The sequence below is a fragment of the Pristiophorus japonicus genome, chromosome 3 (assembly GCF_044704955.1).
Source record: "Pristiophorus japonicus isolate sPriJap1 chromosome 3, sPriJap1.hap1, whole genome shotgun sequence".
In the NCBI taxonomy this organism is placed as follows: Eukaryota; Metazoa; Chordata; class Chondrichthyes; family Pristiophoridae; genus Pristiophorus; species Pristiophorus japonicus.
Genome location: NC_091979.1, coordinates 190,894,704 through 190,909,914, shown reverse-complemented (window position 1 = coordinate 190,909,914; position 15,211 = coordinate 190,894,704). Strand labels below are relative to the sequence as shown.

General features: G+C 43.8%; 1 protein-coding gene across 2 annotated transcripts in view; it reads right to left on the bottom strand.

Annotated features, from left to right (window-relative positions):
- The window catches only part of LOC139260043 (disco-interacting protein 2 homolog A-like), a 441,929-nt gene that overhangs the window by 120,662 nt on the left and 306,056 nt on the right, over positions 1 to 15,211 (bottom strand). For both annotated transcript variants that reach the window (XM_070876128.1, XM_070876127.1), the window contains exons 17-20: positions 13,188 to 13,302; positions 12,488 to 12,627; positions 10,026 to 10,162; positions 6,964 to 7,044 (exon numbers count right to left, since the gene is read on the bottom strand). In XM_070876128.1, coding sequence (XP_070732229.1) covers positions 6,964 to 7,044; positions 10,026 to 10,162; positions 12,488 to 12,627; positions 13,188 to 13,302 — 473 coding nt within the window. The remainder of the gene's footprint in view (positions 1 to 6,963; positions 7,045 to 10,025; positions 10,163 to 12,487; positions 12,628 to 13,187; positions 13,303 to 15,211) is intronic.

The window sequence follows — 15,211 nt, the reverse complement described above, 5'->3', positions numbered from 1 at the left end:
CGATCCTTATCAACGGATCTATTACAGACCCAATTCACGTCCGGACCGGTGTCAAACAGAGCTGCGTCATCGCTCCAACCCTCTTCTCAATCTTCCTCGCCGCCATGCTCCACCTCACAATCAACAAGCTTCCCGCTGAAGTGGAACTAAACTACAGAACCAGTGGGAAGCTGTTTAACCTACGCCGCCTCCAGGCCAGGTCCAAGATCACCCCAACCTCTGTCATTGAGCTGCAGTATGCGGTCGATTTCTGCGTCTGTGCACATTCAGAGGCTGAACTCCAGGATATAGTCAATGTATTCACTGAGGCATATGAAAGCATGAGCCTTACGCTTAACATCCGTAAGACAAAGGTCCTCCATCAGCTTGTCACCGCTGCACAGCACTGCCCTCCATCTTCAAGATTCACAGCGCGGCCCTCGATAATGTGGACCATTTCCCATATCTCAGGAGCCTCTTATCAACAAAGTCAGACACTGATGCGGAGATTCAACATCGTCTCCAGTGTGCCAGTGCAGCCTTCGGCCATCTGAGGAAAAGAGGGTTTGAAGACCAGGCCCTCAAATCTACCACCAAGCTCATGGTCTATAGGGCTGTAGTTCTACCCGCCCTCCTGTATGGATCTGAGGCATGGACGATGTAGGGAAGGCACCACAAGTCGCTGGAGATATAGAAACATAGAAACATAGAACCATAGAAAATAGGTGCAGGAGTAGGCCATTCGGCCCTTCTAGCCTGCACCGCCATTCAATGAGTTCATGGCTGAACATTCAACTTCAGTACCCCATTCCTGCTTTCTCGCCATACCCCTTGATCCCCCTAGCAGTAAGGACCTCATCTAACTCCTTTTTGAATATATTTAGTGAATTGGCCTCAACAACTTTCTGTGGTAGAGAATTCCACAGGTTCACCACTCTCTGGGTGAAGAAGTTCCTCCGCATCTCGGTCCTAAATGGCTTACCCCTTATCCTTAGACTGTGACCTCTGGTTCTGGACTTCCCCAACATTGGGAACATTCTTCCTGCATCTAACCTGTCTAACCCCGTCAGAATTTTAAATGTTTCTATGAGGTCCCCTCTCATTCTTCTGAACTCCAGTGAATACAAGCCCAGTTGATCCAGTCTTTCTTGATAGGTCAGTCCCGCCATCCAGGGAATCAGTCTGGTGAACCTTCGCTGCACTCCCTCAATAGCAAGAATGTTCTTCCTCAGGTTAGGAGACCAAAACTGTACACAATACTCCAGGTGTGGCCTCACCAATGCCCTGTACAACTGTAGCAACACCTCCCTGCCCCTGTACTCAAATCCCCTTGCTATGAAGGCCAACATGCCATTTGCTTTCTTAACCGCCTGCTGCACCTGCATGCCAACCTTCAATGACTGATGTACCATGACACCCAGGTCTCTTTGCACCTCCCATTTTCCTAATCTGTCACCATTCAGATAATAGACTGTCTCTCTGTTTTTACCACCAAAGTGGATAACCTCACATTTATCCACATTATACTTCATCTGCCATGCATTTGCCCACTCACCTAACCTATCCAAGTCGCTCTGCAGCCTCACAGCATCCTCCTCACAGCTCACACTGCCACCCAACTTAGTGTCATCCGCAAATTTGGAGATACTACATTTAATCCCCTCATCTAAATCATTAATGTACAGTGTAAACAGCTGGGGCCCCAGCACAGAACCTTGCGGTACCCCACTAGTCACTGCCTGCCATTCTAAAAAGTACCCATTTACTCCTACTCTTTGCTTCCTGTCTGACAACCAGTTCTCAATCCATGTCAGTACACTACCCCCAATCCCATGTGCTCTAACTTTGCACATCAATCTCTTGTGTGGGACCTTGTCGAACGCCTTCTGAAAGTCCAAATATACCACATCAACTGGTTCTCCCTTATCCACTCTACTGGAAACATCCTCAAAAAATTCCAGAAGATTTGTCAAGCATGATTTCCCTTTCACAAATCCATGCTGACTTGGACCTATCATGTCACCTCTTTCCAAATGCACTGCTATGACATCCTTAATAATTGATTCCATCATTTTACCCACTACCGATGTCAGGCTGACCGGTCTATAATTCCCTGTTTTCTCTCTCCCTCCTTTTTTAAAAAGTGGGGTTACATTGGCTACCCTCCACTCCATAGGAACTGATCCAGAGTCAATGGAATGTTGGAAAATGACTGTCAACGCATCCACTATTTCCAAGGCCACCTCCTTAAGTACTCTGGGATGCAGTCCATCAGGCCCTGGGGATTTATCAGCCTTCAATCCCATCAATTTCCCCAACACAATTTCCCGGCTAATAAGGATTTCCCTCAGTTCCTCCTCCTTACTAGACCCCCCGACCCCTTTTATAACCGGAAGGTTGTTCGTGTCCTCCTTCGTGAATACCGAACCAAAGTACTTGTTCAATTGGTCCGCCATTTCTTTGTTCCCCGTTATGACTTCCCCTGATTCTGACTGCAGCGGACCTACGTTTGTCTTTACTAACCTTTTTCTCTTTACATATCTATCGAAACTTTTGCAATCCGTCTTAATGTTCCCTGCAAGCTTCTTCTCATACTCCATTTTCCCTGCCCTAATCAAACCCTTTGTCCTCCTCTGCTGAGTTCTAAATTTCTGCCAGTCCCCAGGTTCACTGCTATTTCTGGCCAATTTGTATGCCACTTCCTTGGCTTTAATACTATCCCTGATTTCCCTTGATAGCCACGGTTGAGCCACCTTCCCTTTTTTATTTTTATGCCAGACAGGAATGTACAATTGTTGTAGTTCATCCATGCAGTCTCTAAATGTCTGCCATTGCCCATCCACAGTCAACCCCTTAAGTATCATTCGCCAATCCATCCCAGCCAATTCACGCCTCATACCTTCAAAGTTAGCCTTCTTTAAGTTCTGGACCACGGTCTCTGAATTAACTGTTTCATTCTCCATCCCAATGCAGAATTCGACCATATTATGGTCGCTCTTCCCCAAGGGGCCTCGCACAACGAGATTGCTAATTAATCCTCTCTCATTACATAACACCCAGTCTAAGATGGCCTCCCCCCTAGTTGGTTCCTCGACATATTGGTCTAAAAAACCATCCCTTATGCACTCCAGAAAATCCTCCTCCACCGTATTGCTTCCAGTTTGGTTAGCCCAATCTATGTGCATATTAAAGTCACCCATTATAACTGCTGCACCTTTATTGCACGCACCCCTAATTTCATGTTTGATGCCCTCCCCAACATCACTACTACTGTTTGGAGGTCTGTACACAACTCCCACTAACGTTTTTTGCCCTTTGGTGTTCTGCAGCTCTACCCATATAGATTCCACATCATCCAAGCTAATGTCCTTCCTAACTATTGCCTTAATCTCCTCCTTAACCAGCAATCCTACCCCACCTCCTTTTCCTTTTATTCTATCCTTCCTGAATGTTGAATACCCCTGGATGTTGAGTTCCCAGCCCTGATCATCCTGGAGCCACGTCTCCGTAATCCCAATCACATCATATTTGTTAACATCTATTTGCACAGTTAATTCATCCACCTTATTGCGGATACTCCTTGCATTAAGACACAAAGCCTTTAGGCTTGTTTTTTTAACACCCTCTGTCCTTTTAGAATTTTGATGTACAATGGCCCTTTTTGTTCTTTGCCTTGGGTTTCTCTGCCCTCCACTTTTCCTCATCTCCTTTCTGTCTTTTGTTTTTGCCTCCTTTTTGTTTCCCTCTATCTCCCTGCATTGGTTCCCATCCCCCTGCAATATTAGTTTAACTCCTCCCCAACAGCACTAGCAAACACTCCCCCGAGGACATTGGTTCCAATTCTGCCCAGGTGCAGACCGTCCGGATTGTACTGGTCCCACCTCCCCCAGAACCGGTTCCAACAATGTCTCCGCAAGATCCTGCAAATCCCCTGGGAGGACAAGCGGATCAACATCAGTGTCCTCGACCAGGCTAACATCGCCAGTATTGAAGTACTGACCACACTCGATCAGCTTTGCTGGGCAGGCCACATAGTTCGCAACCCAGATACGAGACTCCCGAAGCAAATGCTTTATGCGGAGCTCCTTCGTGGTAAACGAGCCAAAGAAGGACAGCGAAAATGTTATAAGAACACCCTCAAAGCCTCCCTGGTAAAGTGCGACATCACTACTGACATCTGGGAGATCCTGGCCGAAGACCACCCGAGGTGGAGAAAGTGCACCCGCGAGGGCGTTGAGCTCTTCGAGTCTCAACGTAAAGAGCGTGAAGAGGCCAAGCGCAGGCAGTGGAAGGACCGCGCGGCAAACCAGCCCCACCGATCCCTTCCCTCGACAAATGTCTGTCCCACCTGTGACAGGGTCTGTGGCTCTCATATCGGACTGTTCAGCCATTAAAGAACTCACTTAGAGAGTGGAAGCAAGTCTTCCTCGATTCCGAGGGACTGCCTATGATGATGGTCCAGTGACAAGGGTTGACCAAGACGACTGGAGTGGAGACCAAGCTCTGCTGCACGGACCTAGTACGCACTCATACTCCTACTGTCCATAGATCGCAACGTGGGCTGGCCAAGCTGCACCTTCCCTGGGCCCCGATCCCACTGTTGTTATACGCTGCGCTTCTCCTGGGCCTCTGCCTCGCTTCCAGGTTCCTCGGCTCTGACTTTGTCGCTTCTCGACTCCACCGCTCCTGGGCCACGACCCCACCACTCCTCGACTTCACCGCTCCTGGGCCACGACCCCGCCACTCCTCGACTCCACCGCTCCTGGGCCACGACCACACTGCTCCTGGACTCCAACCTAGTCGCTCCTGGGTCACGACCCCGCCACTCCTCAACTCATCCGCTCTTGGGCCACGACCCAGTAATAATAAAAATAGAGTACACAATCTGTATACCCACCTTTATTACAGTGAAGCATTCCACAGCAAAGATCCATCCTACTAACCCAAATGCCCACAATGCATTATATATACACCCCACCTTCATATCAATCTCATACAGAAAACCATCTACAAACAAACAGTGCAATTCCAAGTTGTTTACTCCAAAGCTACTTCCCTCAAACAAGACTTCCTGACCTAACTGTTCCAACCTCTGAAGAACAGGCTTTATCAACGTTATCTTTCTACAGCTAATAAATCATCTACTTATGGGTATTTTCCCAAGCTCTGAAAGTTAGATCTTAATCACTCAGGACTGATGTCATTACTGTCACACAAGCACTTTTCATATCAAAAGACAAGCTCTGCATCCCTCTCACGACACTTCAAAGCTATCCTCTTTATCTTGGAAAACTTGTTGTGCAAAGATACAAAAAAGTTTTGATTATTAACGCTCAACTCCCCAAGATGTCCAACAGAAATCTCTCCATGATGTTCAACAGATGCCAGTGTTGGAGCTGTACTGGAACAGCTTGGTTAGAGATGCAGCTAGTTCTGGAGCACAAGTCTTTAGCACTATAGCTGGGATGCTTTCGGGGGCTATAGCCTTGGCTGTATCCAGTATGCTCAGCCATTTCTTGATATCATGTGGAGTGAATCGAATTGACTGAAGACTAACATCTGTGATGGTGAGGACCTCAGGAAAAGGTCGATATAGATCATTCATTTGGCACTTCTGGCTGAAGATGGTTGTGAACGCTTCAGCCTGGTGTTTTGCACTCATGTGCTGGGCTCTGCCATCATTGAGGATGGGGATGTTCATGGAGCTTCCTCCTCCCATTAGTTGTTTAATTGGCCACCACCATTCATGACTGGGTACGACAGGACTGCAAAGCTTTGATCTGATCCATTGGTTGTGGTATAACTTAGCTCTGTCGAGAGCATGCTGCTTCTGCTGTGAAGCATGCATGTAGTCCTGTATTGTAGAGTCACCACGTTGGCACCTCATTTTCAAGTACGCCTGGTGCTGCTTCTAGCATGCTCTTCTGCACTCCTCATTGAAGCAGGGTCGGTCCCCTGGCTTGATGGTAATGGTAGAGTGAGCGATATGCCAAGCCATGAGGTTACAGATAGTGGTGGAATACAATTCTGCTACTGCTGATGTCCCACAGCGCATCATGGATGCCGTTTTGAGCTGCTAAATCTGTTCTGAATCTATTCCATTTAGCACGGTGGTAGTGCCACACAACACGATGGAGGGTGTCCTCAGTGTAAAGACGGGACTTCTTCTCCATAAGGACTGTGTAGTGATCACTCTTACCAATACCGTCATGGACAGATGCATCTGTGACAGGTAGATTGGCGAGGACGAGTTCAAATAGGTTTTTTGCCTCATGTTGGCTGTCTCACCACCTGCCACAAGCCGAGTCTGGCAGGTATGTCCTTAAGGATATGGCCAGCTCGGTCAGTAGTAGTGCTACCGAACCACTCTTGGTGATGGGAATTGAAGTCGCCCACCCAGAGTAAATTCTGTGCTCTCGCTATCCTCAGTGTTTCTTCCACGTGTTGTTCAACATGGAGGAGTACTGATTCATCAGCTGAGGGAGGGGGTCTGCCCTGCTGGTGGGACAAGACATACCCAGCGATAGTGATGGAGGAGTCTGAAACGTTAGTTGATGGGTATGATTCTGTAAGTATGACTATGTCCCCAGATGTTAGTGAGGAGGAATTTGTAGAGTCGAATGGGCTGTGCATGCCTTTTTTTGTGTGCAAGTCAGATGCCTAGGTCGCTGCCGAGTGGTCCGTCTGGTTTTATTTTTATTATACATTTTTGTAGCGGTTTGATACAACTGAAGTCACAAATAGGCCAGACTGGGTAAAGACAGCAGGTTTCCTTCCCTATTGGACATTAGTAAACCAGATGAGTCATTACGACAATCTGATTGCTTCATGATTACTATTACTGACACTAGCTTTTGATTCCAGATTATTTTCTTAATATATAGATTCTGTACTTGACAGTCATAGTGAAATAAACTGAGGACTAAACATCAGCACTTCAGAACTATTGTATCCAGTCACGATAAAACAAATTGGTTTCCTTACAGATCCGAGGAAGCCCAGTAAATTAGTCCTGGTGAAGACATGCTCACTGATGGGGATGCCTCCAGCATTCACTGGCACAGCCTGGAAAAACATTAAACAACAAAAGTTATTGCAAAACTAATTCAAAGAAATTTGTCCCAACCCTACAGAAATTGTAGGTAAATGTAACAAAGACCCAAACCAAAATACTTCTGAAGGAATACAGTGTAACAGGGATAGTGTTAAACACAGAGGAGGATGAAATGCTTTACTTAAGAACTGAACCATGCCACAGATGCCCCCTTGAATGCTTTTGTGTCCAACACATTTAACATTTTCACACTTGCAGTCAAGCGATATTCCCTCAACCTCTGCTGACTCACTGTTTGGTCCTGGCTGGATCCTCAGTTCTTTCTTGCAAAAGAACTAGGTAAAGATCCGAGACAAATGCCAAACAGGCCATTCCAATATTGATACACATAATATTGTGGGTGATGGAAAGTATAAATAAACTTGGGTTCATTGTGTTTGATGTCATTGACATCATCTGAAGCTTGGAGGATTGGCACAGCCGAACTGATCTGTAAGGGACTGCCATGGATTTGAGTATGCTCGCCTGCAGCACTTTGGCCAGTACCCACACTATGGACAGCAGAGCAAAGCCAGCAAAAGCCTGGCTGGAGAATGAATTCACCAAGTCCAAGTCTGAGTCCATGTTCAAGCCTGGAATTGGAACCACTCTCACCCTGGGTGGAATGCAAAAAATTCATTACAGGAGTCAAATGAAATGTGCAACATAATCCAAGTCTGTAAATGAATTAAGTCTGACATTCTGGACATCAACATTCCTTTCCAATCATGTCTTCTTATTGACGATATAAGAACAGATTTCAAACAGTGCATCTATGGAGAGGAGAAGAATCCCCATCATCTACTCAATTTTCGCTCTCGCTGTGTTGACATGCTGGGCTAGGGTTCCTTTCTAATGATTTTTGCCATCTTTGCAAGTCCCAAGTTTTGAGTATGTTGAAAAAGGATGAACATAATTGGAGGGGAAGCAACAAAGAACAATCCAAGGTGTCCCATATTATCAAAATGCTGCAGGACAAACTGGATAAATCTTGAAATGAAGTACTGGCATTAATCAGGATGTTACTTTTTTTTTTAAATGCTAGATATTTCCTTGGGTTCAGCAGCTCTGACCAGTCCCATAAGCAGACCCCATGTTTCCTAGAAACCAAAATCTGCCTTTACCTGGCCATTCCAGGTAAATATATCAAGGCCAATGCATCGAACAGAGAACTTGTCTCTCTACTCCGGTTTACTGGAATATATCACGTGCCAACACATGATCTTCTCGACTTCGGTACAAGGAAGAATATATACCTGATTGTATAGCTTAGGTTACAAACCACTAGACAAATTTACTGAACCCTGAGTAGATAAATGAATACTCAGACCTATAAGAAGCGTTGTTACTTCTATTAATATAGCTTGTTTATACTGAGTTGTTGACCCATCCTTCATCTCTTCTTGCTTCAAATTGACTGCTGCCTGTTTATAATACAGCCAAGATATAGCTCTAAAATTCTAGAAAAAGGAATTAAGAAATGTATTTCTCAACCACATTAAATGGTCAGGATGCTTTTATTTGATAAGGATGCCTTGACCCTTTTTTTAGAAACCAATTAATGTGTTCCAATCACATGGTAAATTAACACATCCGTACAGCTATCAAGGACACTATTGGACAGAATAATGCTAAGATACTGCAATTAACGGACATCAAAATCACTTTCAGCTCCTCAGAAACAATTAACAGATACATATTGATGTCTATGCAGTGATTTGTTATCCATCAGTCACTCTATTCTCTACACATCAGATAAAAACAAAGTATCACTTACCTGCGCTCCTAATATTAAAAATGAACTACCATGAGAATGGAGCACAGTCCACGCTATCAAACAAGCTGGTGCTTCATTTTTGTTAGAGAATCAAAAATAGCACACAAACAAAATGAAGTTCAGACTCCAAAAAGTGCAAAATATCTTGTAGATCTGAGAAAACTTTCTTTGGGCACCATCCATTTTTAAAAGCCACTGAAAAACTTCCAAAATGCAGTTAAAACTTTAAATCAACCCAGGAAATTTCATCTATGTTAAAAGGAAACTCATTTAGGATATCTGCATCGACAAAAAATATTGTTTCCCCCAATAACAGAGAAAATAGGTAAATAGTTTGCACAAAAAATTGTGGGTGCAGCAACTGTGAGACAGAGACAGCAGAATGTACGTAAGAAAAGAAAAGACTTGGATTTATATTGCGCCTTTCATGACCACCGCATGTATCAAACCGCTTTACTGCCAATTAAGTACTTTGAGTGTAGTCACTGTTGTAATGCAGGAAATGCGGCAGCCAATTTGCACACAGCACGCTCCCACAAACAGCAATGTGATAATGACCAGATAATCTGTTTTTGTTATGTTGATTGGGAGGATAAATATTGGTCAGAACACTGGGGTTGCCTATGCATCCCTGTTCTTCTTCAAATAGTGCCACGGGATCTTGCATATCCACCTGAACGAGCAGATGGGGCCTTGGTTTAATGTCTCATCCAAAAGACAGGGGAAAGATTACCTCAGTGCAAGTTTGAAAATGTAAAAAGACTGGGGGTGGGGGAAAGCCTCCAACCCAAATTTTATTTTATTTTTTTTTACTCGAAAATACCTGGTGGCCCCAGAGGAACATAAAATTGCGCTCTCCGAGGTCTAGTTGCGCAGTCCAGCGTAAGGGAACAGGTCTTCCAGGATCGTATGCATATCCTGGGATTACGTGGGCCTGGACCACCAATCACAATGTAATATTCTCATTCATAGTAATGGGAGCTCCGAGAACCGGCATTTGCGAGGCCTCTTCGGATGCATGTGCACACCGTATGCACCCGGAGAGGCTGCAATTTTTGGGCAAGTGTCCCAGTGGATGGGGGAACTTTCCAATTTGTATGTGGACAGTGAGTGAACAAGTATTAAAATGTACTTCCAGTAAAATAAGCAAGGTATTTTCACAGTAGTTTCAAATACCTCAAATACAGTCTTTGTCATTCCTGGGAGCCCATAGTATGATGTTCCTGATGCACGTGAGCTCACGCAGATCTCACCAATCTCGTCTGTCTTGCAGAGATGTGGGGTACCTTCAAACTTTACAATGCACACCAATGCTGAGAGAGAGACATATAGAGAAATATTGGAAGGCATAAAGAGAGAAAGGGTCCCAGTTTTCAGAAGCGAACAAACAGCCCACAAAATAGTGGTTAAGTGCCAAAATGTCCAATTTTTCTGCTAAAACATGTCTTTGTTATTTGCTGTATCTCAAAAAGGTTTGTTAACAGACATTTCACTATATAAATTTCCTTACAGTTCAAATTGCCTTTTGCTGGTGACAGTAGTTAGGAGATTACATTACAAGAGAAATGCGAAGTGATTTTTTTGGGAGGAAATGCAATTTATAATTAAATGGTAACATTTTGAAAGTAAAAGGTTCAGATACACAAATCTTCAAAAGTGAGAGGACAAGCTACAAAAGCAGTAAAAATATAAAAAGCACTTGTGATTCTAGATTTCATAACAAAAGCAAAGAGGTAATGCTAAACACATACAAATCATTGGTGAGGCTGCAGTTAGTATAATTCGGTCCAGTTTTGGGCACCCTACCTGAAGAAACATGTTATGGTCCTGAAAAGGGTACAGAAGAGATTCACTATGCTGAAATCAAGGTTATGAGGAAAGACGAAAGAAATTGAGAATCTTTTCATGGGAGAAGGGAAGGTTAAGAGGAGGTCTTCAGCACTGCAGCGGAGCGGGTGTATTTTAAAATTCGTTTTAAAAATACCTCCCCTGGCCTGTAAGTCGGTCAGGTCCAGATGGATTGCATCCACGCATTTTCAAAGAATCTAGGGAAGAGATAGCAGAGACTATACAACACATATTAATAATTCGTTAGAAAAAGGTGTAGTGCCAGAGGACTGGCGGATAGCTAACGTAATATCTATATTTAAGAAGGGGGATAGAACATGTCCAGGGAATTATAGACCAGTCAGCTTAACATCGGTGGTCGAAAAAATAATGGAATCCCTACTAAAGGAGAAAATAGGACATCTAGAAACCACAAATATAATAATAGTCAGCATGGATTTCAAAAAGGAAAGTCTTGCTTGACCAACCTCATTGAATTTTTTGAAGAGGTAACAGAGAGTAGACAATGGTAATGCAGTAGATGTATTTATCTAGATTTTCAAAAGGCCTTCGATCAAGGTACCCCATAATAGACTGATGAACAAGGTCGGAGAATGCAGACTCAGGGGACAAGTAGTAGAATGGATAGCTAGCTGACTTCAAGGCAGAAAGCAGAAAGTAGGGGTACAAGGTAGCTTATTCAAAGTGGCAGAAGGTGGGTAGTGGTGTTCCACAAGTATCAGTGCTGGGACCACTATTGTTCACAATTTATATTAACGATTTAGACTTTGGAATCAAAAACACAATTTCTAAATTTGCGGATGACACCAAATTGGGGGCGAAAGTCAATACAGAGGAGGACATTAATAAATTTGCAGAATGGGCAAATGAAGTTCAACACAGATAAATGTGAGATATTACATTTTGGTAGGAAGAATAGGGAGGTCACTTATTACTTGGAGGTTGCGAGTCTCGGTTGGATAGAAGAACAAAGGGATCTCGGGATACAAATACACAAATCGCTAAAGGTTGCGACACAGGTTAGCAAGGCCATAAAAAAAGTAAACCAAACATTAGGGTTTATTTCTAGAGGTATAAAATTGAAAATTAGGGATGTTATGCTAAGCCTGTATCAAACTTTGGTTTGACCACACTTAAGAGTACTGCACACAGTTCTGGTTGCCATGTTATAAAAAGGATATTGAGACATTGGAGAGAGTGCAGAGAAGATTTACAAGGATGAGACCAGAAATGCGAGAATATACATATTAAGAAGGATTATCAGGCTGGGTCTCGATTCTCTTGAAAAAAGGCTGAGGGGTGACCTAATAGAGGTCTTTAAAATTATGAAAGCTTTTGAAAGAGTGGATAGAGAGTGTATGTTTCCACTTGTGGGGAAGAGCATAACTAGAGGCCATCAATATAAGATAGTCAGCAAGAAATCCAATAGGGAATTCAGAAGAAATGTCTTTACCCAAAGAGTGATGAGAATGTGGACCTCACTACCACAGGAAGTGGTTGAAGCAAATAGCACAGATGCATTTAAGGGGAGGCCAGACAAGCACATGAGGGAGAAGGGAATAGAGGGTTATGCTGATAGATTTAGATGAGGAAAGACGGGAGGAGGCTCGAGTAGAGCATAAACGCCGGCATGGACTGGTTGGGCCGAATGGCCTGTTTCTGTGCCGTATATCCTATGTAATCCTATGTAAAAATTGGATGCAAATAGGTGATAAAAATGAACTATTGTGCTGCTCTCTGCAGGAAGCACCATTAATATTAAATGGACATAACCAACAGGGGAAATCTACCTCCAGGCATAACAGCACCCACATCTTGGACAGTTAGAACAGAAAGCTTTTCCTCTGTGTCCATTCGTATAACTCCATAGCTCAAGCCATTCATGGATAGCACCATCTTCCCTGAAAAAGGTCCTCCTAAGTCACCGGGTCTGAAATGAAAGAGAACTTATTAGGCTCTCCACAATCACATGGTGCTTCACATAATTATTTATCTCTAATCCTTTAAATACATCAGCTTCAACTAATAATCATTTAATTTTATCTAGCAATCAGTAAGCAATTTGAACCCAGTGACTGCTCAGCGACTAACAAGTGTGGAAAGACTCATGCCAACACCATTTCTTCCTTCACCAGCTCCTATGCGCTTACACAGCTAAAGGTAAAAGGATTGAGACAATATTTAATCAAATTATAGAATTGCACAGGATCACTCCTCCTCCCCAAGATCTTACAAGGTCAAAACAACACTACCAAATCTTAGTGCAGTATGTGTGATTAAAACAGGAGAAATCATTGCCCACAATGATGCCGCTCATTATGCTTTATGGAGTTACAGAAGAAAGAATATATATATATATATAAAAAAATATATATCATATAAATATAAAATATATACTGGTGGCAATATTTCTAAAAACATCACCATACCCAGAAAGACATTAAGAACCAGTAAATCCCAGGATTCTCATTCTGGAAAGAGCATTTGTACCTGCGAATAGCCACTGTCAAAGCTTCTGATGAGCTTGCACATGGGCAGATCACCTCAGGTCGTAAACCACGTGATTGAAACACGTTCACAAATGCATCACAAGATGATATTGACCCTGCAATGAAACAAAACTTTTAGTAAGGAAGCACTTCAATTTAGTGAAGAGATTCATTAATGTCATTCGATCAAGGGTTCTTGGTGCTAGCAGTTTTAATAAGGTTACCTACTCACTTCACAATATAAAACTGTAAGAAACACATGATCTAGTAGTATAGATACAGTGAATGCACTAGTGTACTAAGCAATGGAACAGTAGACTGTGAGCCCATATCTAAATTTCCTTATTTCAAGCCAGCCATCGGATGAGGGGGCCAAGTGCCACCAGAGAGTTCATGAGAAGGGAGAGGGAAAGGTACCAGGGAACATCATCTTCTTCTTAGGCAGTCCCTCAGAAACGAGGATGACTTGCTTCCACACTAAAAATGAGTTGTCAGGTGACTGATGAGTCCGATGCGGGAACTACAGTCTCTGTCAGACAGCGATTGAAGGGATGTTGGTTAAAGGGCCGGTTGGTTGTCATGTGCTCCTTCCGCTTGGTCTCTGCTTGCTCCCAGTGAAAAGACGCGAGGTGTACAGCTCCTTACCAGATTATTCTCTTCCAATTTGAGCGGTCTTGGGCCAGGGATTCCCAGGTGTTGCTGGGGATGTTGCACTTTTTCAAGGAGGCCTTGAGGGTGTCCTTGAAGCATTTCCTCTGCCCACTTGAGGCTCGTTTGCCATGTCGGAGCTCCGAGTAGAGTGCTTGTTTTGGGAGTCTCGTATCGGGCATGCGGACTACATGGCCCGTCCATCGCAGCTGATCGAGCGCTGTCAACGCTTTGATGCTGAGGATGTTAGCCTGAGCGAGAACACAGATGTTAGTGCGCCTATGCTGCCAACGGATTTACAGGATCTTGCGGAGGCAGCGTTGGTGATACTTCTCCAGTGCTTTAATGTGTCTGCTGCATATAGTACATGTCTCTGAAGCATATAGGAGGTCAGGTATCAGTACTGCTCTGTAGACCATGAGCTTTGTGCCGGTTTTGGTCTTCAAACACTTTCTTCCTTTGGCAAAGAATCTGCGCTGGCACACGAACAGCGATGTTGGACCTTGTCATCGACGTCTGCCCTTGCTGACAGTAGGTTCCCGAGGTATGGAAAATGGTCTACGATGTCCAAGGCCTCATCATGGATTTTGATAATCAGAGGGCAAGACATTAGGGAACAAGATACACTAAGGCACTCTAATGCATTTTCTAGCAGCCAGCAGCTAGCACCGGTAAAGGCTTAGGAGCAAGCTGACTACCTCGCTCTTATTTGTAAAATAATGCCACGGGTTAGAAAATTAGAGAAATAACATTGCATAAGTTCTTCAGCCAAGGAGCAAGTGGTTCCTCTTCACCATTCTTCTGTTAAGGTGTTGAATGTTGCTGATAATCCATCCCTCGCTATGGCAAATGCTGAACCCCTGCTTGTGGCTTATACTAGATGTTGTGGTTGAAATAGCCACGTAGTGAGTCAAGGGCACAAATAAACATTCTGTCACTTCATAGGCGGCACACCATGTATGGCTGGTACCTTTCAGATTACATAATCATCTTTTTGCTCTCCATTCATTTCTGTGCATTTCCATTCTTTCCCTGACAATTCTTGGTAATAATTTAAGCCATAGGGCAAGTTTTCTATGAATCTCTCTACAGTGAAAATGCTAGGTTTTTATTTTTGGGTGGGGTGGGGGGAGGTGAAGTTGATCAGTGCAACTAGGCCAATGAAACCAGTGAATATTTCTTCAACCAGGCATTGCTTTGTTGGGCAAGATTAGATTGCAGGATACATGTCACACAATACTGTCTACAGTTTTGGTCTCCTTACTGAAGGAAAGATATAATTCCTTTAGAGGGTGTGCAACGAAGGTTCAGTAGACTGGTTGCTGGGATGGGGGGGGATTGCCTATGAAGAGAGATTGAGTAGACGAGGCCTATATT